The 25007-nt window shown below is 42.4% G+C and overlaps 1 protein-coding gene across 1 annotated transcript in view; it reads left to right on the top strand.

The window, feature by feature from the left end:
• vat1 (vesicle amine transport 1) overlaps positions 1 to 25007 on the top strand; it is a 76480-nt gene that overhangs the window by 29701 nt on the left and 21772 nt on the right. The window contains exon 3 of the mRNA XM_062984922.1: positions 22663 to 22833. Coding sequence (XP_062840992.1) covers positions 22663 to 22833 — 171 coding nt within the window. The remainder of the gene's footprint in view (positions 1 to 22662; positions 22834 to 25007) is intronic.

Below are 25007 nucleotides of genomic sequence, written 5' to 3' on the forward strand. Positions count from 1 at the left end.
AAAAGTTATAACTGGCAATAAATAAAGAAATAAATAATAATAGAGTTATTATTCGGTCTAGTCTTTAATAAAGTCTGTAGTTAGCTCTTGTCATTCTTGGTGCAATTACTCCAGATCCGTCACATCTGGCAGGAGCAGCAATATTGGCACTGCAGTCTCGACTTTAATCCTTAACCTCGGCGGGTAAACAGGTTTCCATCAGAATGCCCTTGGGGTAAAACAATAGAGAATGTAGTTAATAATGTATGCTAGTTAAGTAAAACAGTTTTACAGAGAGTTTTAGACTCCGGCAGCCCTAATTATTACAGCATAACTAAAAGGGAGAGCAAGCAGGTAACAAGGTCATGAAGGCTTTCACAGGACATCAGCGCCCACCTCCCCTACCCAAACCAGAATGATCGGTTGAGAGTTCAAATCCCAGCTCTGCCATGCAAGCAAGGCCCTTAAGCCTGTCTGCTCCAGGGGCGCCGTACAATGGCGGACCTTGCGCTCTGACCCCAGCTTCCAAACAAGCTGGCATATGCAAAAAATAATTTTGTTGTACTGTACACGTGTATATGTATATATGACAAATAAAGGCATTCTATTCTTATGTTGGCATTTTGGCAGAGGCATGACGGGGGGTCGCATCTGACTGGCTGAGAAATGAAGCGCGTAACCAACGTTTTAACCAAATTTTTTTCACGGTGGACAATAAACAAACCGTGCTTTCAGGTTAGAAGAATTCATTCTGACAGAGAGTCTAGATTAGGGGTGCTCAGTACGTCGATTGCTCAGTACACGCTGGTAGATCGCGCCTCATTCAAACAGGTCAGCGTGACTGACATGAAATGTGGCCACTGTTTCTTTAGTTTAGTTTAGTTTAGTTGTGGCCTAGTGGTTAAGGTACTGGACTAGTAATCCAAAAGTTGCTGGTTCAAGCCCCACCACTGCCAGGTTGCCACTGTTGGGCCCTTGAGCAAGGCCCTTAACCCTCAATTGCTCAGGCTGTATTGTGTAACTGTACTGTAAGTCGCTTTGGATAAAGGCGTCTGCTAAATGCTGAAAATGTAAGTAATGGGTGAGGGGGCCTATCTTTTAGGCTATGTCCGGAACATGGCCGCCACCTTGAAAGCCGCCATATTGGATTAAGGGCAAGTTTTTCCAATGGTAAGGTGGTCAAGTAGCATATCAGGGAAGACCAGCGTTTTCTCAGAAATCGATTGCCGCAATCAGGTTTGCAATATCTCTTGTGGTTCAAAAGTTATCAACCAGGAACGTTCCCTGTGATGCACAGCTATTTGACGTGTTCAATGTGTTGTCCCTGATGCTGAACACAGAGCTGAAGGTGCTGGATCCAATCGTTATGAACCCGCATGAGAATCTCTGGAGAAATGCTGTCACAAGCCTCCACGATGCGGTGCTGAGGCTGCCAAAACAATTGTTGAGGTTTCTTCGTCGGTAGCGACCTTCGGACGACCAATAAGTGGCTTGTTGTCTACAGTCCTGGTTTCTCGGAATTTGGCTATAAGGGATGCAACAGTGCTGTGTGAAATTGGTGGTCTTTCTGAGTGTCAGTTGTTAAAGTCTGTGGCTATGATACGGCAGCTGCGTTCCCCGGACATCAGAATCACCTCAATCCTCTCTCTTTTCATCAATTCCATCTTCAGTTACCTGTAACTAACAACAAAAGTTTTTAACTTTCTGTGAATAACTTTTGAACCACAAGAGATATTGCCAATCTGATCGCGGCAATCGATTTCTGAGAAAATTCTGGTCTTCTTTGATATGCTACATGACCACCTTCCCATTGGGAAAAACTTGCCCTTGATCTAATATGGTGGCTTTCAAGATGGCGGCCATGTTCCGAACATAGCCTAAAAGATAGGCCCCCTTACCCATTACTTGCTGGGGTATTCAGATATGTCATTTTCCCTTTCATTTCTGAAATAAAAGAGTGTCCTGAGACTTTTGACTCACCCTGTAGAAGCTACAATACACAGTACAGCTACCTTAACGGTTGAATGTAAACCTAGAACATCCAGCGATGGTCTCAAAGACAAAAATTCTTGGTCGTGGTCCACAGAATTGGTGCTGCCAGCATTCCAATGTGTCTTTTTAGCTGTTTTAGATTTCGACATCCTGGACATCCTGGACATCTTGGACATTTTGACTAAGCGATTGCTAACTGAATTGCTGTAGGATTGCTAGGACTGCCTTATAGTGCAAATTAACCAGTAAACGTGAGACTTAAACGCTACATGGATATAAAATGTTACATCGCTAAACACAAATCGTACATTTTGCTCGGAGAGTGTGCAGCTTCATCCGTTGGGCATTTCCCAATTCTTTAATTCGTTGCGACATTTGTGGCAACCCAAGTTCAAGACAGAATGCTGAAACAAGCTCATTCTTAATCTATGCTTTTGTGGAACTGGAGGCCGAAGTACTTCAAGGAAATACACAGTACATTAATATAACGTCATAGGCGATGTATAGAAGATCTCTCGGAGCGAGTGAATGAATGAAGGCTATTTAGAAACGGGGTTATAAAGGCTGCTTCTAAAGACGAGCGTGAAAAGAGCCAAAAGAGAAATGGCTGAGAAAGAAAGAGAAATGTAAAAAGCTCAGTGGTGGGTGGTGGTCAGTTCTGGCTGAAACTCAATAGGATATTGTTCTACACACATCCTTCCCACCCTCATGCTCGAGCTCTCTTTGGGCTTACACATCTGCATCCTCTGAGTGAACTCGGTGAGTGGGGTTCGAGTATGAATGTACACAGAGCTTTCTGGATGATTTTAAATGAAGTCCTGGCAACGTTCTGTGTCGGGAGGAAATACGGTAATCCATCTGGTGTGTCACAGAAAGCCAGAACCTCTTCGACCTCACTGATCGCCACACCCCTTATCAGCGGGAGGGGGGGTACAGAAGGGAAGCAGATAGCGTAAACCAGTGGACTGAAAAATAGCAATATGCTGTAGTGTTGTTAAAAGGTGATAAATGTAATAAAGCACATATGATGCCTGCTTTTACACAATTATGTGCTCATAAGGGGCCACACTAGTCCAGGACCTTAACTACTAGGCTATAACTGCCCTTGGGTATTGTAATACACTGATCAGCCATAACATTAAAACCACTTCCTTGTTTGTACACTCACTGTCCATTTTATCAGCTCCACTTACCATATAGAAGCACTTTATAGTTCTACAATTACTGACCGTAGTCCATCTGTTTCTCTGCATGCTTTGTTAGCCCCCTTTCATGCTGTTCTTCAATGGTCAGGACTATTCCAGGACCCCCACAGAGCAGGTATTAATTGGGTGGTGGAGCTGTGTAAACACCTCACTGTAACTGCTGGACTGAGAATAGTCCACCAACCAAATATATCCAGCCAACAGCGCCCTGTGGGCAGGGTCCTGTGACCACTGATGGTCTGTCTAGAAGATGACCAACTCAAAAAGCAGCAATAGATGACCGATCGTCTCTGACTTTACATCTTCAAGGCGGACCAACTAGGTAGGAGTGTCTAACAGATTGGACAGTGAGTGGACATGGTATTAAAAAAACTCCAGCAGCGCTGCTGTGTCTTATCCACTCATACCAGCACAACACACACTAACACACCACCACCATGTCAGTGTCACTGCAGTGCTGAGAATGATACACCACCTAAATAATACCTGCTCTGTGGGGGTCCTGACCATTGAAGAACAACATGAAAGGGTGCTAACAAAGCATGCAGAGAAACAGATGGACTACAGTCAGTAATTGTAGAACTACATAGTGCTATATATACTGGTGCTGGTCATAAAATTAGAATATCATGAAAAAGTTGATTTATTTCAGTAATTCCATTCAAAAAGTGAAACTTGTATATTATATTCATTCATTACACACAGACTGATATATTTCAAATGTTTATTTCTTTTAATGTTGATGATTATAACTGACAACTAATGAAAACCCCAAATTCAGTATCTCAGAAAATTAGAATATTGTGACAAGGTACAATATTGAAGACACCTGGTGCCACACTCTAATCAGCTAAGTAACTCAAAACACCTGCAAAGCCCTTTAAATGGTCTCTCAGTCTAGTTCTGTAGGCTACACAATCATTGGGAAGACTGCTGACTTGACAGTTGTCCAAAAGACGACCATTGACACCTTGCACAAGGAGGGCAAGACACAAAAGGTCATTGCTAAAGAGGCTGGCTGTTCACAGAGCTCTGTGTCCAAGGACATTAATAGAGAGGCGAAGGGAAGGAAAAGATGTGGTAGAAAAAAGTGTACAAGCAATAGGGATAACCGCACCCTGGAGAGGATTGTGAAACAAAACCCATTCAAAAATGTGGGGGAGATTCACAAAGAGTGGACTGCAGCTGGAGTCAGTGCTTCAAGAAACACCACGCACAGACGTATGCAAGACATGGGTTTCAGCTGTCGCATTCCTTGTGTCAAGTCACTCTTGAACAAGAGACAGCGTCAGAAGCGTCTCACCTGGGCTAAAGACAAAAAGGACTGCTGAGTGGTCCAAAGTTATGTTCTCTGATGAAAGTCAATTTTGCATTACCTTTGGAAATCAAGGTCCAAGAGTCTGGAGGAAGAGAGAGAGGCACAGAATCCACGTTGCTTGAGGTCCAGTGTAAAGTTTCCACAGTCAGTGATGGTTTGGAGTGCCATGTCATCTGCTGGTGTTGGTCCACTGTGTTTTCTGAGGTCCAAGGTCAACGCAGCCGTCTACCAGGAAGTTTTAGAGCACTTCATGCTTCCTGCTGTTGACCAACTTTATGGAGATGCAGATTTCATTTTCCAACAGGACTTGGCACCTGCACACAGTGCCAAAGCTACCAGTACCTGGTTTAAGGACCATGGTATCCCTGTTCTTAATTGGCCAGCAAACTCGCCTGACCTTAACCCCATAGAAAATCTATGGGGTATTGTGAAGAGGGAGATGCGATACGCCAGACCCAACAATTCAGAAGAGCTGAAGGCCACTATCAGAGCAACCTGGGCTCTCATAAGACCTGAGCAGTGCCACAGACTGATGGACTCCATGCCACGCCGCATTGCTGCAGTAATCCAGGCAAAAGGAGCCCCAACTAAGTATTGAGTGCTGTACATGCTCATACTTTTCATGTTCATACTTTTCAGTTGGCCAACATTTCAAAAAATCTTTTTTTTGTATTGGTCTTAAGTAATATTCTAATTTTCTGAGATACTGAATTTGGGGTTTTCATTAGTTGTCAGTTATAATCATCAACATCAACATCATCAACAAAGAAATAAACATTTGAAATATATCAGTCTGTGTGTAATGAATGAATATAATATACAAGTTTCACTTTTTGAATGGAATTACTGAAATAAATCAACTTTTTATGATATTCTAATTTTATGACCAGCACCAGTATATATACCCTGATCACGTCCGAGGAGAGTATATTTGCCTGGATGCAGTCCACCGACCCCTTCTTATTCGCCCCATACTTTGGTGTGGTAAGTCTCGTGCATGGAGAGTCACGCACTGATCTCCACGTTCCTCCACTTCTGTACAGGTGCCTTGGGCTACTAACCAGGGTCTTTACAGTGTCAAAGACCCCACCCCCTTTTTAGTTAGTTTTTTCCAACCCAGCAGACTAGTGGCAAATTGTGCCTGCTGGGGGGGCCAGCTGACTGGTAGCAGAGCTACACCTAGTTGCCCTACCTTGTCTATAACTTTATTTAACCACCAACTTTATACTATTAGTCCAAGAAATAGTTCTCAGATTATCTATAAATCCTTCTTTCTGATCTTTTGTTAGATTTGTAAACTATAATAAGAATCTTATGGAACTGTGTGTTTTTTTAGGAAGCACTTGGAGGTACAGTGCACAGGATGTTTTTTTAATTTATCCTGGACCCTAAAATGTGTTTCCTGTTCGTGTCTTAAGCTCCAGACACACTATCTGCTCAACATGGCTAAAAATTACAGACAGGAAGAAGCTGGAGACACGTAGAATGATGGTGCTTGTACCGGCTGGTCCACCGAGATTCACACGGCAGCAGTTGTCCACACTTAATTAATGATCAAAACTTGATAAGGTTATCCTTTAACCAAGGTTTTTGGATTTAGCCCTGTCTCAGAAAGTGAAAGGACTGTAGAGTTTGTGACTGTATGGTCACATTTGCTTTAGGCAGCTGGTTGGATTTAGGTCAAATCAACACCTCACATGGTGATCTATATTAATTGGTAATGCTTGTCACAGCTTTGACCATCAAGTTCCAAAAAAATCATTAGTGAGGGAAGACCGTTTTACCGGCAGGCTGGGCGCCCACATGGACTATAATTGGCCCGGCCATTGGGTTGGTTGCCGGAGGACATTCCTCACAACTGATGCAACTATGACCTCTGCTGGCTGATCGATGAATCCTGCACAGAGACGAGGAATAATGGGGGTCAGTGTGTGACTCTCCTTGTGCAAGACTAATCCACATGTGAACTCGTCTCGTGCAGATGAAAAGAAGCAGTCGGCTACTGCACACGTGTGGAAGGGGCTGTGTGTTAGTCACGGCTCTCCTCGGTCTTGGGCAGTTGGGGAATTGGATATGACTAAATTAAGAGGAAAATTGGAAAACTTTTAAAAGGAACCTTACTAACTACTGTTATCCTCACTGTTCTACTTCAAACTTTTTTTCATGCTTTCCCCCAATTTTCCTCCCGATCTAGTCGTATCCAGTTACCCGATTTCACTTCCTCTCTACTGCTTCTGACCGCCACTCCTGACCGAGGAGAGCCGGGACTAACACACGGCCCCCCTGACACATGTGCTGTAGCTGACTGCATCTGTATCATGTACGGAGAGTCATGCACTGATCCCCATTATCCCCCGTCTATGTGCAGGCGCCAATATACAGCCAGCAGAGGTTTGTAATTGCATTAGTTATGAGGAATTCCCTCCGGCAATCCAACTCACAGACGAACAAACAAGCCAATCATTGTCTGTACAGTGGTACCTTGAAACTTGACATCAATTAGTTCTGGGAGTGGCATTGAGTTTTAAGGTTTTTTATCCTATAAGGATGTTTGGGGAAACCTGTTAATGCGTTCCATGGTCCCTTGGAACTGTATATATTTTAGGCTAATGTAAAACAATGGGGTTTTTGACACTTATACACTGAAAATAACACAAATATAATATAAACACTGAAATACAACTGAAAAATTTCAGTAAGGGCGCATTCATATGAGAAGTGGCAAAATCGTGACTTATTCAACTAAAACAACAAGCGAGAAATTTATAAGCAGTAATAATTAAGAAAAGTTTTGTTTTCCTATATTTTTTTTTTTGCATTTTCTCCCCCTTTTTTTCCCCCTTTAGCGCGTCCAATTGTCCAATTTGCATAATGCTTCCTCTCTGTCTATGCCGAGACAGATTGAAGCCAACCCATTTTTGCATTTTTGCCACCCACATATTGATGAGTATTGTGCCACCTAGCGTTGCATGCGGAGAGACACACCCTAAGGCCCTCTTTCCTCATCTCTGTGCAGGCTCCTCTAATCAGCCAGCAGAGGTCGTATCGCATTCTGACAGAGAGAGACCCACATCCGGCTCTTTGTCCCGCCCCCCCCCAACTGAACAACTGGCCAATCGTTGCTCATACAGCCACTCAGCCTTGAGCCAGAGCTGGATTCGATACGACGTACTCGAAATCCAGCTCTGGTTGCAGCGTGTGTTTTTACCGCTGTGCCACCTGAGCGGCTACATTAGGGTTTTTTTTACAAAAAGTGTTTTAGACTCTCGGAAAAGCTGATTCTCACAATTTTTCAGCACCCTGAGCTATAACACGTGGAGCTTTCAGAGTGAATTTGACGGTTATTCCTCACAAATGCAGATTGGTCTCATATTCATCAAGCCAAGCGCTGAACAGAGCAGCAGTCGCACACACATCAAGTTGAACGCGCCTTCGTGAGCTTACAAGCTGGCATACATCTAACAGATTGGTCTCATATTCGCACTTTGATGAAGTTTTATCGCACCGGTCAAGCCAAGCGCTGAACAGAGCAGCAGTCGCACACACATCAAGTTTAAGGGTACAAATTTCTCGATGAAGGGCGTAGAGTTTCAATGATATCGAGTTTAGGGGACGTCGAGTTAAGGCCTCCGCTTACTTCCTGCGAAACTAAGTTCTAGAGCGTTGCACGAAGCTGAACACGCCTTCGCGAGCTTACAAGCTGGCATACATCTAGCGGTTTCGTTTTGCCTGTAGCGTCTGCTCCACAGCTGCAGGTGACGCTGTGACATTTATGATGATAAGTTCCATGACTACCGAAAAATTATGGCTGTGTCAGAAATCGCTCAGTAAAGTTCAGTAAGGGCGCATTGACATGAGAAGTGGCAAAATCGTGAATTATTGTACCAAAACAAGAAGTGAGGAGTTTCATTAGTGGAGAGAACCTGTGAGCAGTAATAATTAAGAGAGGTGTAGTGTTAATACATTAAGTCACTATAAGCTTTTGTTTTAAAGATAAGCCTTTAGACTCTCTCGGAACAGCTGATTCTCACAATTTTTCAGCACCCCGAGCTATAACACAAGTTTAAAAGTGAAACAGTGAGGAAAATCCAGATAAACACTGATACATGTGGAAGCTTTCAGAGTGAATTTGACGGTTATTCCCCACAAATGCAGATGTCTAGATACATGAAAAATATTAAGAAAGTTTGTCTCGCCTTATCTTTGTCCTCCGGTTGCCCTTTCTGTGGGCTGACTTTAGTAAATCTGTAAAATTCCACACTGCTTTAGAGGAAATTCCCCCTCAATAGAAAGGGTCACGCCGTGGTGACCCTGAGCGTCGGCTGCCAAAGTTCTGTGCACGTCTGTGTGTGTGGGTGTGAACGTGGGTGTGAACGTGTGAGCAGAGAGAGAAAAATAAAGGCTTATCTGTAACTTATGTGCTATTTAGTGCTCATGTGGGTGTTTGTGTGTTGTCCTCATGTGGTCTTTTGAGAAAATGAATAAAATTAGATAAAGATTATAATAATATTTTAATTAAAAAATTGGATTTAATCTGGAGCAGAACGAATGATATTAACCATGGGAATCTGCTTCTACTCCACTACCCTCTCTCCAGGGTTCTGACGGCTCTTCCACAGGGAATTTTAATCATCTGTCAGCAGTGATGAATAATTATTGACCCCCCCCACCCGAATTAAATCTACACAAACTAGCTCTTACTTAGAAGTAGGCAACAAATCAATATAGTTTGCAAAAACCCAATGCTAAGAGGTATAAAATATGCTTCTGTCTTTGTATCAAATAAATAAATAAATACAAAGTGCAGGTGGCACAGCGGTAAAACACACTAGCATACCAAAGCTGAGATTTCGAACACATCGTTTCGAATCTCAGCTCTGCCGTCCGGCTGGTCTGGGCGGCTACATGAACAACGATTGGCTGTTGTTCACACAGGGTGGGAAAGTCGGACCAGGGTTCCTCATAACTGGTGCAGCTATGAACTCTGCTGGCTGGAATCGATGGATAATGCGTTGATCAGGGTGTAGCTCTCCGTTCAGAAAGCTGATCCGCATATGAACTCGCCTCGTGCAGGTGAAAAGATGCAGTAGGTACTGCACACATGTCAGAGGGGGCATGTGTCAGTCTCGCTCTCCTCAGTCAGGGTGGGGATCGGCATCAGTAGCGAGGAAGCGTACTGCAATTGGGTAACTGGATGTGCTAAAAAGTCAGAAGGGTTAGGGTTTAGGGTTAGGGTTTAGGGTTAGGGTTAGGGTTTAGAGTTAGGGTTGCCAGCTGCCAGTTACAACTGATGTGGTTTTTGTGGCTTATTTGCAGAGCTGTGGAACATTAGATAAGAAATGGAATGATTACATTACAATAACAAACACTTGTCAGTGTAGCTTTAGGGCAAAACTGATAAAAAACAACGCCTGACTGGCTACAATTTAAACTTGTTATTTAGAATAATCTATAGTACTGGGCTATAAAAGTATTTCCTTCTGATTTCCTGTATTTTTAAAGATAACTTAGTCAACAAATTACCAAAATATAATTAATACATTAAGTAATATAAGCTAAACACATCTTGTTGAAACTTAAAAATCACCTAAATCTGGCGCCCAGGTGGCACAGCGGGATCTTCCGCCGAGATTCTGAACTCATCGATTCGAAATTCAACGTTGCCACCGGCCAGCTGGGCGCCATCTAGCGGGCATAATCGACAGTGCCTGCAGGGAGGGATGACCGGAATATATGGGCGTGGTCTTCAAACGCTGTGTAAGGACTCTGATTGGCGGATAGAGGCGCCTGTGCAGAGTGCTTGGGTGGAAAAGGGTTCCGTTAAGGGTTGTGTGCGGGTCGGAGGAGGCAGGAGCAGCAACATACCCTCCTCAACTGCAAAATATTGGGGATCCCCAGAAGCGGAACACAAATTGACCACACTAAATTGGGAGAAAATTGGAGAAAAATGCGTGTGTGTATATAAATACAGTATATCACCTAAATAAAACTTAAATAAGACTAAAGGGTTGCACTGTTGCCTCACAGCAAGAAGGTCCTGGGTTTGATTCCCAGGTGGATCGTTTCTGTGTGAAGTTTGCATGGTCAGCTTCGGTTTCCTCCCACAGTCCAAAGACATGCTGTCAGGCTAACTGGAGATGTGTGTGTGAATGTGTGTTTGCCCTGTGATGGACTGGTGACCTGGCGATAATCTTGAACTTTGAAGTTGAAACGCATGATATAATCACTACAATAATATAACCATTGTTTCTAAGATCTAAACTGTTAATGCCAGCAAACGTATGCCATAGAAATGGCCTATTGTGGACTATATTGGAAAGGAAAAATATGACTGGGAAGCGTTAAAAAGCGATTTCTAAGTATTTGGGACACCAGTAAACCACAGGAAACGTTGCATTTCCTGTCATCGAAGGCCACGGCATGTTTAAGTATTAATGTTGACCATGTGCATTTCCAATACACTCCACCATTAGTGTCATGCAGTGCAGAGAATCATCGTATGGGGTTCCGTCTCTGATGACAGATGGGGTATGTGTGGCAACAAAGTGTTCCAACCAACAGCTAACTTGGAGTCAGTAAGTTTATGCCTATCAACATCAGTGTGGTAGATGAATAATGCACATACGCTCAAAACACACAGGTAGTGTGAGAAGTGCTGGTATAAGTGTATCAGGTGCAGCAGTAGTGCTCTTTTTATGAAGATAGCTTTAACATTAAACTGTACACATACAGTGAGTGCTAACAGGGTATGTGTTATAAATCCCACCAACACATTTACACCGATCAACCATACCACCTCCTTGTTTCTACACACACTGTTCATTTTATCAGCTCCACTTACCATATAGAAGCACTTTGTAGTTCTACAATTACTGACTGTAGTCCATCTGTTTCCCTTTCATGCTGTTCTTCAATGGTCAGGACTCTCCCAGGACCACTACAGAGTAGGTATTATTTGGGTGGTGGATCATTCTCAGTACTGCAGTGACACTGACATGGTGGTGGTGTGTTAGTGTGTGTTGTGCTGGTATGAGTGGATAAGACACAGAAATGTCCACTCACTGTCCACTCTATTAGACACTCCTACCTAGTTGGTCCACCTTGTAGATGTAAAGTCAGAGACGATCGCTCATCTATTGCTGCTGTTTGAGTTGGTCATCTTCTAGACCTTCATCCGTGCTTACAGGATGCTGCCCACAGGGCGCTGTTGGCTGGATATATTTTTGGTATCAGTCCAGCTGTGCCAGTGAGGTGTTTAAAAACGCCAGCAGTGCTGCTGTGTCTTATCCACTCATACCAGCACAACACACACTAACACACCACCACCATGTCAGTCACTGCAGTGCTGAGAATGACCCACCACCTAAATAATACCTGCTCTGTAGTGGTCCTGTGGGGGTCCTGACCATTGAAGAACAGCATGAAAGGGGGCTAACAAAGCATGCAGAGAAACAGATGGACTACAGTCAGTAATTGTAGAACTACAAAGTGCTCCTATATGATAAGTGGAGTCGATCAAATGAACAGTGAGTGTAGAAACAAGTAGGTGGTTTTAACGTTATGGCTGATCGGTGTATATGGTAGATTGTAAAGAACCGAATTATTTAATGCAATGAAGTGGCAAACTATGACTTGTAAGGTTGTAGGAACCTTACAAGTGTGGCACAGTGTGTCTAAGGTGATGGAATTTGTGCCCATTCAGTCTGAAAAAGCGAAAACCAGTTGGGAAGTTTGACCCTGGTGTTGGGCAAAAAGGCTTGGCCAGAGGTGTTCTATTGTGTTGAAGTTGAGGTTAGGACTTTATGGCTCTAATTCTCAGTGAACTTTGATTTTCAAGTAACGAACAGCTGGGTCTAAGGGTGTAATATAATCAAATAAAATTCCAAATACTAAGGCTTTAAAACATCTAAGAAATGTCATTTTTTTACTCTTCCTGTCTGGTCTCATGACTTGTTTTCGAAAATGTCAAATCAGCAGTAAGACCGTAGCTTAAGTGGATATCTTGGCAGTTTCACTTGAAGTCTTGTGATGTGGGCCCTGAAATCACGGGGTAGACTGACCCTTTATATACACACACACACACACACACACACACACACACACACACACACACACACACACACACACACACACACACACACAGTTTCAATTGCAAAAATCCTTCAGATCTTAAGACATGTCAGCCATGCCAGACATGTGCCAGAACAATCTACACCATGTCTACATTCAATGGAATTCGTGACCTAGTGGGTGTGCCCAGTGAATTGAACCCTCAGCAACCCTGAGTAGGATGAAGCCGTGGTAAAACAATGAGTAAATGAATTAATGAATGTTCATCATCTGTCCTACACATAGCTTTATAAAACAAATTTATTACTTTTTTTAAACACCCTAATATACCGATCAACCATAACATTAAAACCACCTCCTTGTTTCTACACTTACTGTAAATTTTATCAGCTCTACTTACCATGTAGAAGCACTTTGTAGTTCTACAATTACGGACTGTAGTCCATTTGTTTCTCTGGACCACCACAGAGCAGGTATTATTCAGGTGGTGGATCATTCTTAGCACTGCATTGACACTGACATGGTGGTGGTGTGTTAGTGTGTGTTGTGCTGGTATGAGTGGAGTTTTTAAACACCTCACTGTCCCCGCTGGACTGAGAATAGTCCACCAACCAAAAATATATCCAGCCAACAGCGCCCTGTGGGCAGCATCCTGTGACCACTGATGAGGAGCTCAAAGATGACCAACTCAAACAGCAGCAATAGATGAGTGATCGTCTCTGACTTTACATCTACAAGGTGGACCAAGTAGGTAGGAGTGTCTAACAGATTGGACAGTGAGTGGACACGGTATTTTAAAAACTCCGGCAGCGCAACACACACTAACACACAGGGTCCTGAGCATTGAAGAACAGCATGAAAGGGGGCTAACAAAGCATGCAGAGAAACTGATGGACTACAGTCAGTAATTGTAGAACTACAAAGTGCTTCTATATGATAAGTGAAGCTGATATATTGGGCAGTGAGTGTAGAAACAAGGAGGTGCCTGTGTCCATGTGACATGGGGGTATTTTGAACATTGTAGAAATAGAAAATCGATGTTGAGTTTGGTCATAAATTGATATTTTATTGTTCACAGTTAACGTTAATATGAATATATTATCTTTTTTGATGAATAGCATTTCATGAGGTGTTGTGGGCCAATATAATAACCAGTTAGTTGCACATTTAATTCTGCCAAAAGTTATGGACAACTCACAGTGAATGTAAAACTCTTAACCTTAAGTGTGCACACACACAAGGTCTAAAGTTCTTGGCCGTTCCGCTTCGGTGCTGCTTACTCAGTTGTTTTTGTACACAGTGCGATTAAATCAGTAAACTCAGCAGCAGCTTTCAGTCTGTCAGTAGTGAAAACACTGCAGGAATTCTTTGGCAAGTATGTGTAGCAAAAACGTTTCCTAGCGGTTAAATTAATGGACTGGTAATCATAAGGTTGCTGGTTCAAGTTCCACCACTGCCAGGTTGTCACTTTTTCAATTGCTTAGACTGTACACCGATCATCCATAACATTAAAACCACCTCTTTGTTTCTACACTCACTGTCCATTTTATCAGCTCCACTTATCATATAGAAGCACTTTGTAGTTCTACTGTACAATTACTGACTGTAGTCCATCTGTTTCGCTACATACTTTTTTACCCTGCTTTTACCCTGTGCTTCAGTTGTCGGGACCCCCACAGAACCACCACAGTGCAGGTATTATTTAGGTGCTGGTATGAGTGGATCAGACACAGCAGTGCTGCTGGAGTTTTTAAATACCATGTCCACTCACTGTCCCCCCTGTTAGACACTCCTACCTACTTGGGCAACCTTGTAGATGTGAAGTCGGAGACGATCGCTCATCTATTGCTGCTGTTTGACTTGGTCATCTTTGAGATCCTCATCAGTGGTCACAGGACGCTGCCCATGGGGCGCTGTTGGCTGGATATATTTTTGGTTTGGTGGACTATTTTCAGTCCAGCAGTGACAGTGAGGTGTTTAAAAACTCCAGCAGTGCTGCTGTCTTATCCACTCATACCAGCATAACACACACTAACACACCACCACCATGTCAGTGTCACTGCAGTGCTGAGAATGATCCACCACTTAAATAATACCTGGTCTGTAGTGGTCCTGTGGGGGTCTTGACCATTGAAGAACAGCATGAAACAGACGGACTACAGTCAGTAATTGTAGAACTACAAAGTGCTTCTATATGGTAATTGAAGTCGATAAAATGGACAATGTGTGTAGAAACGAGGAGGTGGTTTTATGTTTACAATATTTGTATGGTATTTGTGTGGTCTGGCTCTAACCTGTGTGTGTGTGTGGTTTTGCGAGCGTGATATTTATCGTGGCATTTAGTAAGCTTTGCCCTTTGTGTTATTTGCCATGACCTTTGTAAATGAATTTACTCTTCCTCTCTACTTCTTTGTCTCTTAATCATTTAGCCTGAAACATGCACGTAAAAGTAATGGTCTCGTGTGCACGGATTAGTGCTCGTTTGTGCGTTAATGCATTCACTTTTTTATTTAACCAACAAGTAAACACTCAACAACTTAACAAAAACAACTTATTCTTTCATGGGGGCAGCAACGTGACAAAGCTGGTACAGGTGGTCTTGAACATGAATCCTGGGGGACCTCTTTTAATTTCCATTCAAACCTGCCGCACACCTTGACATTTGCAGACACATAAATACTTAAAGTGGCGAATACATTGATACACCAATCAGCCATAACATTAAAACCACCTTGTTTCTACACTCACTGTCCATTTTATCAGCTCCACTTACCATATAGAAGCACTTTGTAGTTCTACAATTACTGACTGTAGTCCATCTGTTTCTGTGCATGCTTTGTTAGTTCCCTTTCATGCTGTTCTTCAATGGTCAGGACTCTCCCAGGACCACTACACAGTAGGTATTATTTGGGAGGTGGATCATTCTCAGCACGGCAGTGACACTGACATGGTGGTGGTGTGTTAGTGTGTGTTGTGCTGTGTGTCGTGATGTTTTTAAACACCTCAGTCACTGTTGGACTGAGAATAGTCCCCCCCCCCCCGTAAGCAGCATCCTGTGACCACTGATGAAGGTCTAGAACAGGGGTCCTCAAACTTTTTAACCGAAGGGCCAGATTACTGTTCTTCAGTGTTTCGGGGGGCCGGACCGCGGGTGAAATAGTAAACACACCCAAAAAAGCTATTTACTATGTATACTGGATGTATTGTCTGTGCTTTGTATAATTGTAGTTCATAATGATAATGCAGAAACTTTATTTATTTTAATACAGTGTTTCCTTAAAAAATCAGTGTGAACTGTGAGTCTGCTTTTGCCTGATGACAGTAAGCATCAGGTTCCTTATTTGTTACTGCCTGTCATAATAGCTAATAAATGTTGATCAGTGAGTCTGGATCTGGTTGGAGATTTAAGGTGTTTCAACTTCGAAAAAGTTTGCACACAGAAGAAGACGCTCCCGAAAACGGTAGTTACTTTGAGTGCATGTTTTATTGAGATCGGGGAGCTCACAATGGAAAGAGAAGCATAAAAAATTAAACAATGTGCTTGAGTTTTGATTTTGGATGCATAAATGCGTTGATCTCCGGGAGCAGATCGTTAAAAGATTTCAAAACTCGCCCCGACTCAGCCAGCGGATCTCAGTAAAGCACATCTTCAGCTCAGACAAGAATTCCTGAAACTGCCTGTAGTTAAGAGCATTAGCTTTAATGAAATTAACACAGGACATGAGGATTTTCATAACGAAATCCCACAGTGGCTGCAGTCACTCATGTCTCTATTGATGCGCCAATCACTCCCCTCATGCTTGGAGCGCCACCCTTTGATCGCTGCCGTATAATCTACTAAGACTCCTTTGTTATTTTTTTCCCCGTTATAATACTGTGAGTTCGAAGATGAACAGTGGCCAGACAACATGTATTGCTGCTGTGGTTAAAGGGGCCGGTCAAATTAAAGCATCAGGCCGTATACGGCCCGCGGGCCGTAGTTTGATGACCCCTGGTCTAGAAGATGACCAACTCAAACAGCAGCAATAGATGAGCGATCATCTCTGACTTTACATCTACAAGGTGGACCAACTAGGTAGGAGTGTCTAATAGAGTGGACAGTGAGTGGACACTTCAGCAGTGCTGCTGTGTCTGATCCACTCATACCAGCACAACACACACTAACACACCACCACCATGTCAGTGTCACTGCAGTGCTGAGAATGATCCACCACCTAAATAATACCTGCTCTGTGGTGGTCCTGACCATTGAAGAACAGAGTGAAAGCAGGCTAAAAGGGTATGTAGAGAAACAGATGGACTACAGTCAGTAATTGTAGAACTACAAAGTGCTTCTATATGGCATGCTTCTAAGTGGAGCTGATAAAATGGACAGTCAGTGTAGAAACAAGGAGGTGGTTTTAATATTATGGCTGATTGGTGTGTATATATAGTATATATTTTCACACCCCTGGGAAAATAAACCTTGCTGTTTCAGACAAAGCATTTTGCGCACCAGTGCGCACCCCTTTTAGTCTGTTTACGTGAGGTTTCACTGCATATATATGTATATTGTCAGCTTTTACAAGTAGGTTAACCATTTTACCAGTTTAACCACTGTGTCTCACAGACAGACCACAATGCTCATCAAGATTTTCTTTGGTCGTGAGTGAGAAAGGTTGTTCTGCATAATGTACAGTGGGGTCAAAAAGTATTTAGTCAGCCACTGATTGTGCAGGTTCTCCTACTTAGAAAGATGAGAGAGGTCTGTAATTTTCATCATAGATACACTTCAACTATGAGAGACAAAATGAGAAAAAAAAATCCAGGAAATCACATTGTAGGATTTTTAAAGAATTTATTTGTAAATTATGGTGGAAAATAAGTATTTGGTCAATAACAAACAAGCAAGATTTCTGGCTCTCACAGACCTGTAACTTCTTCTTTAAGAAGCTCTTCTGTCCTCCACTCGTTACCTTATTAATGGCACCTGTTTGACCTCGTTATCTGTATAAAAGACACCTGTCCACGGCCTCAAACAGTCAGATTCCAAACTCAACCATGGCCAAGACCAAAGAGCTATATCAGCCTTACACAGTACATCTACCCTTTCTTATTCACCCATACTTAGATAGATTCATGTGTGAGGCTGGTCTACCACATGGACAATTTTACCCATGGTACTTTTACCCATGACAGCAATGAGGGATATACACCGATGAGGCATAACATCATGACCACCTTCCTAATATTGTGTTGGTCCCCCTTTTGCTGCCAAAACAGCCCTGACCCGTCAAGGCATGGACTCCACTAGACCCCTGAAGGTGTGCTGTGGTATCTGGCACCAAGATGTTAGCAGCAGATCCTTTAACTCCTGTAAGTTGTGAGGTGGGTCCTCCATGGATCAGACTTGTTTGTCCAGCACATCCCACAGATGCCCGATTGGATTGAGATCTGGGGAATTTGGAGGCCAAGTCAACACCTCAAACTCATTGTTGTGCTCCTCAAACCATTCCTGAACCATTTTTGCTTTGTGGCAAAAGAGGCCACAGCCATCAGGGAATACCATTTCCATGAAAGGATGTACATGGTCTGCAACAATGCTTAGGTAGGTGGTACGTGTCAAAATAACATCCACATGGATGGCAGGACCCAAGGTTTCCCAGCAGAACATTGCCCAAAGCATCACTTCCTCCACTGGCTTGCCTTCTTCCCATAGTACATACTGGTGCCATGTGTTCCCCAGGTAAGCGACGCACCGGCCATCCACGTGATGTAAAAGAAAACGTGATTCATCAGACCAGGCCGCCTTCTTCCATTGCTTCGTCGTCCAGTTCCGATGCTCACGTGCACATTGTTGGCGCTTTCGGCGGTGTACAGGGGTCAGCATGGGCACTCTGACTGGTCTGTGGCTATGCAGCCCCATACACAACAAACTGTGACGCACTGTGTATTCTGACACCTTTCTATCAGAACCAGCATTAACTACTTCAGCAATTTAAGCTACAGTAGCTCGTCTGTTGGATCGGACCACACAGGCCAGCCTTCGCCCCCCACACGCATCAATGAGCCTTGGCCGCCCATGACCCTGTCATCGGTTTACCACTGTTCCTTTCTTGGACCACTTTTGATAGATGCTCGCCACAAGAGCTGCAGTTTTGGAGATGCTCTGACCCAGTCGTCTAATTTGGCCTTTGTCAAATCAACTTTGAGGATAAAATGTTCACTTGCTGGCTTATATATCCCACCTACTAACAGGTGCCGTGATGAAGAGATAATCAGTGTTATTCCTTCACCTCTCTGGTCATATGTTATGCCTGGTCGGTATATGTGCAGACAGCCTATCGTACATCTTATATACCACCAAGCTAGCTCATGAAACATGACTTACTTCATGAGCTATGCGCTGCCGCCATCGAAAATAGAAAGTGGTCATAATAATGTGACTTGACCGTGTAGTATTATAAGTAATGTACTGTATTTACCAGAGGTGGAAAGTAACGAAGTACATTTACTCACGTTACTGTAATTGTGTACTTGTACTTTTTAAAGTAGATTTTACAACCAGTAATTGTACTTTTACTTAAGCATGTTTTGAATTAAGAATTGTAATTAGCTAAATTTTAAATAACTGAGTAAAAAAAACGCAAAAAAATCGCGTCTGGGAAACTGCTGCAGTGAATTATGCGATGGAAAATACACAGTTAAAAAAATGGCTCTTCGTTCTTTATTTCAGGCAGCGAGATGCGCTACTGGGTAACTATAAGACACCCCCGATATTAATATCAATGATGAACAACCTTGCCTTAAATGTAGGTCTAATTCAAACAACACTTAAATGAGATAAAAAGATTGTCAAAAGTATACACATTGACAACAAGTATATTTTAATAACAAAAATAGTTTAAAATAATTGCAATAAATCATCTGTTGTATAACTTGTAGCCAAACTGGGCTTACATTAGAAACACAAAAACAATTTAGTAAAATTTACAAAAATTTGCATTTGAAAAATTTGCAGAAAGAACTACAGGGAAGAGATGTACTGTGGTTGCATTGCATTTAGTTTTAGAAAAATCCTCTCTTGTGCAGAAATGTGCCTGTGTTTGTTTCTGCTAAGCGGAATAGGTGGATTACCGCCGATAAGAACTGCGCACAAATAGAAATATATATATAACGGCTCCCAGAGGTGCAACTCGGTTCCTTTCGTTCATTTTAAAGGGCCCTTCAATAGAATCGGATCTTCCGCGAACGACCCATCACTAGTGGTTATACAGTTTGAAAAAGTTTTATGGGATGGTCTGTACTAAAATGACACATTACACATCGCTAAATGTTTTAAATGTATCAACATGTTTTTTTCTATTATATTTTAATTAAAAACAACTATTGTGAGATTTATATCCACTTGTCCTGTTTGCATTACACAGAAGAGACACCCTGTCCTGTTATAAAAGTAACTAAGTAACGTTTACTCTGAATACATTTTAAATGAGTTACTTTTTACTTGAGTAGATTTTTAGACTATATTTACTCGTACTTAAGTAAAAATTCATTAAAGTAATAGTACTTTTACTTGAGTACAATATTTTAGTACTCTTTCCACCTCTGGTATTTACACAGATAGGCAAAGTAAAAATCATGTTGCACTGTTAATATATGCTTCCGACTGAAAATAAAGGGGTGTTAAATCAAACTTCCCTCTCAAAATGACTCTGAAAAGGTTAATACTGCTAAATGCTGCTTGCGGTGGCCGGCCCCGCCTTACATCTCAGTACAAACTGTCATGACGGCCTTTGTCTCACCACTGTTTTTCTCTTCTTTTTTTTTTTCCTACCGCTGCCCTAATACATTTTATTTATATAGCGCTTTTCAAGATACTCAAAGACGCTTTACATAAGACAAATAATCAAAACAAATACGTACATACACCATACAAATCATAGTACAAAATCAAAATAGTACATCAACATCAAGAATAATTAAGATAAAAACAAAGAGAGCAGCATAAGACAGTTCATTAAAAATTAGCTAAATTATGAGAGAGAACAACAAATATAGAACAATTTCTTAAAATTAGACAGAAGCAGGACAGATTTACATGCAATCAGGAAACTGAAAACTTTACAAGTTTTAGGATCTAGGACTTCACATTTCTGTCGTGATCTAAGTATAAAAACTATTAAAAAGAATAGCAAAAATAAAAGCATTTATTTTGTGTTGTTACAAGTTAAATGCCACTCTGAATAGATGAGTTTTGAGAAGTGACTTGAATTTGGACAGGTCAGGACAATCTCGTAGGTGTTTGGGGAGAGCATTCCATAAAGATGGAGCAGCTATGGAAAAGGCCCTGTCACCCCAGGTCCGGTGCTTGGTCCTAGAGGGTATGGACAGTAGGTTAGCCTCAGAAGAGCGAAGGCTACGGGAGGGAATGTGCTGATGGAGCAGGTCGGTGAGGTAGGATGGGGCCTGATTATGGAGAGCTTTGTGAGTGAATAGAAGAATTTTGAATTGAATGCGTTGAGCAACGGGAAGCCAATGAAGTTTTTGTAGAACAGGTGTAATATGATCACGGGAGCGAGTATGAGTAAGGAGGCGAGCAGCTGAATTCTGGATATACTGAAGTTTTTTTAGGATTTTGTTAGATGTACCATAAAGGATGCTATTGCAATAATCAATTCTGGATGTAATAAAAGCATGAATCAAGGTTTCGGCGGCAGAAAAGGAGAGTGATGGACGTAGACGTGCTATGTTTTTTAGATGAAAGAAAGCAGTTTTGGTGATGTGATTTACATGGCGGTCAAAAGAGAGGTTGCTATCAAAAATTACACCAAGATTTCGGATGTTAGAAGACGGAGACAAAGTGTCATTATCAATGGTAATTTGAAAATTTTTTGTGGTTTTTGCCAGGGTTGTAGGACCTACGATGATCATATCTGATTTTTCACAGTTTAATTTGAGGAAATTAGCTTTCATCCACAATTTCATTTCAGTGATGCAATTTGTCAGAGTGGAGTGAAGTTCAGTATTAATGGATTTGGAGGAGATGTAAAGCTGAATATCATCAGCATAGCAGTGGAAATGTAAACCATGCCGACGTATGATGTCACCAAGGGGGAGCATATAAAGAATAAACAAAAGGGGACCTAACACTGAGCCTTGGGGAACGCCTTGGGACAGTGGAGCAATGGCAGAACTACAATTGTTGATATTAACAAACTGTTGTCTGTTTATGAGATATGACCTTAACCACAAAAGGGCAGTACCAGTGATGTTGACAGAGGATTCAAGGCGGGACAGAAGAATGGAGTGATTAATGGTGTCAAAAGCTGCAGTAAGATCAAGGAGGACGAGAATATTAATTTGTCCAGAGTCTGAGGAAAGAAGAAGGTCATTTGTGACTTTGAGGAGGGCTGACTCAGTGCTGTGCTGGGGGCGGAAACCAGACTGAAATGATTCAAATAGATTATTGGAATTTAGGTGATCTTTGAGCTGTGAGGCAACAACACGTTCCAGTATTTTCGACAGAAATGGAAGATTGGAAATGGGCCGAAAGTTACTCATAATGTTAGAGTCAAGTCCAGGTTTTTTAAGTATGGGAGTAACAGCAGCCAATTTGAGTGATTGAGGGACTGAGCCAGAACTAAGAGAGGAATTGATTATCTCTGTGATAAGTGATGAGATAACTGGAAAACAACCCTTAACAAGTTTTGATGGAGCAGGATCCAAAACACAAGTGGAGCTTCGCATCCCTGTTAAGATCTCAGATAGGTCCAAAAGAGACACAGGTGAGAACTGAGACAGAGGCTGGGTAATAAATTGAGATGAGATAGGCGGAGAAACAGAGATGACAGGGGAAACTGTCAGAAAATTGTGGATATTCTCAACTTTTGTTTGAAAAAATGAGAGGTAAGAGTTACACTTGTCAACTGTAAAGGATAATATTTCATATCTGTACTGTGTGTTATTTGGGTTAGCAGATAACGATGTGGTTATTTTGGTGCAATCCTGTGACGACTTGCTGATTTGTTTATACTTTGGCTTTTTTTGTGTGGGTTTGCTCTGTAGTAAACTGATTATTCTCTCTCTCTCTCTCTCGTTCTCTCTCTCTCTTTGCAGGAGGAGTCGGGATTGCCGCCACTCAGCTCTGTAAGGGCGTGCAGGACGTCACAATCTTCGGGACGGCTTCTGCCAGTAAGCATGAGGTCATCAGCGAGGGCGGAGTCACACACCCTATCGACTACCGCACGAGGGACTATGTGGAGGAGGTCCGCAAGATTAACCCCAAAGGTGATGAGTAACCCGATAAAGATCGTTAGAGGCAGTGATACAACAGGAGTATACATTAATGCTAAAGATAAAAGCTAATATACTAGCTTTTTACTAAAAGAGGGAAGCTAACCAGTTCCACCTCCCAGTTTGATTTGCAAAGAGTGTTTAGCGTATTCCAAAAAAAAATGCTAACCTATCATTTCATTAATAAGGCAATGGTAATAGTCGTCAGGTCAATTTTATTTGTATAGCACTTTTTACAACAGACATCGTCTCAAAGCAACTTTACAGAATCCAGGACCAACAGACCAAAAACCCCTGTTGAGCGAGCCGATGGCAACAGTGGCAAGGATAAACTCCCTTAAAAATACAGGAAGAAACCTTAAAAGGAACCAGATTCAGCAGGGACCCCATCCTCCTTGGGTGGCCTGGGGGATAATTCAAAAACAATTGGAGTTCGTCATCATTCAGTCCCGTCTGTGATAAAGTCCATAGAGTTCTTGCCTTTTTTGTTGCAAACACGCCAGGTGTCCGTCACATCTAGCAGGAGCAGCATCGTTGGCTCGGCAGTCTCGACAACCTCGGGTGGGTGAACAGGTTTCCCCCATTTTCAGAATTTTTTTTAATAGTTATTTTTATAGCCTTTTATTTCCTACATATATGGACAAAAGTATTGGGACACACTGGTGTTTCAGGCACCTGGTCATGCAGTCTGCCTTTACCAACATTTATAAAAGAATGGGTCGTTCTAAAAAGCTCACTGAGTTTGAGCGTGGTACTGTAACAGGATGCCGATTTCTTCCCTTCTAGATATTCCACTATCAACTGTGAGTCTTATTATTAAAAAGTGGATGCACTTAAAAACCACAGCAGCTCAGCTACGAAGTAGCCGACCACGGAAATTCACAGAGCGTGGTCGCAGAGTGCTGAGACGCATAGTGCATAAAAGTCGCCAAAGCTTTGCTGACTCAATTACTGCAGAGTTCCAAACTATCTCTGGCATTAACATCAGCACAAAACCTCTGTGCCTAGAGCTGAGCAGCTACACTGATCAGCCATAACATTAAAACCACCTCCTTGTTTCTACACACATTGTCCATTTTATCAGCTCTACTTACCATATAGAAGCACTTTGTAGTTCTACAATTACTGACTGTAGTCCATCTGTTTCTCTGCATGCTTTGTTAGCCCCCTTTCATGCTATTCCTCAATGGTCAGGACTCTCCCAGACCACTACAGAGTAGGTATTATTTGGGTGGTGGGTCACTCTCAGCACTGCACTGACACTGACATGGTGGTATGAGTGGATCAGACACAGCAGCGCTGCTGGAGTTTTTAAACACCTCATTGTCCCTGCTGGACTGAGAATAGTCCACCAACCAAAAACATATCCGTAGGCAGCGTCCTGTGACCACTGATGAAGGTCTAGAAGATGACCAACTCAAACAGCAGCAATAGATGAGCGATCGTCTCTGACTTTACATCTACAAGGTGGACCAACCAGGTAGGAGTGTCTAATAGAGTGGACAGTGAGTGGACACAGCTTTTAAGAACTCCAGCAGCGCTGTTGTGTCTGATCCACTCATACCAGCACAACACACACTGACAAACCACCACCATGTCAGTGTCACTGCGGTGCCGAGAATGATCCACCACCCAATAATACCTACTCTGTGGTGGTCCTCACAGGGTCCTGACCATTGAAGAACAGGGTGAAAGCAGGGTAAAAGTATGTAGAGAAATAGATGGACTACAGTCAGTAATTGTAGAACTACAACGTGTTTCTATATGGTAAGTGGAGCTGATAAAATGGACAGTGAGTGTAGAAACAAGGAGGTGGTTTTAATATATGCAAGCCTTGTGTCACCAAGTGATATCACAGTGCTGAGCATCGGATGTAGTGATGTACATGACGCCATTGGACTCTGACCACCATTAAGTTCCAAATCACACTTCTTTACCTGGCAGTCTTATGGACGAGTCCAGGTTTGGGGAATGCCAGGAAATACGTTACCTACCTGTCTGAATTGTGCCCTGGTGTTAAAGCAAGATCTGTAAAGGCATGGTTGGGTGGGTTTGGTGTGGAAGAACTTGACTGGCCCGCACAGAGCCCTGAACTTAACCCCATCAAACAACTAGGCATGAAGCAGAACAGTGATTGTGCCCATTTAAGAATATTTATGAGGTCTGGC

The sequence above is a fragment of the Trichomycterus rosablanca genome, chromosome 22 (assembly GCF_030014385.1).
Source record: "Trichomycterus rosablanca isolate fTriRos1 chromosome 22, fTriRos1.hap1, whole genome shotgun sequence".
NCBI lineage: Eukaryota > Metazoa > Chordata > Actinopteri > Siluriformes > Trichomycteridae > Trichomycterus > Trichomycterus rosablanca.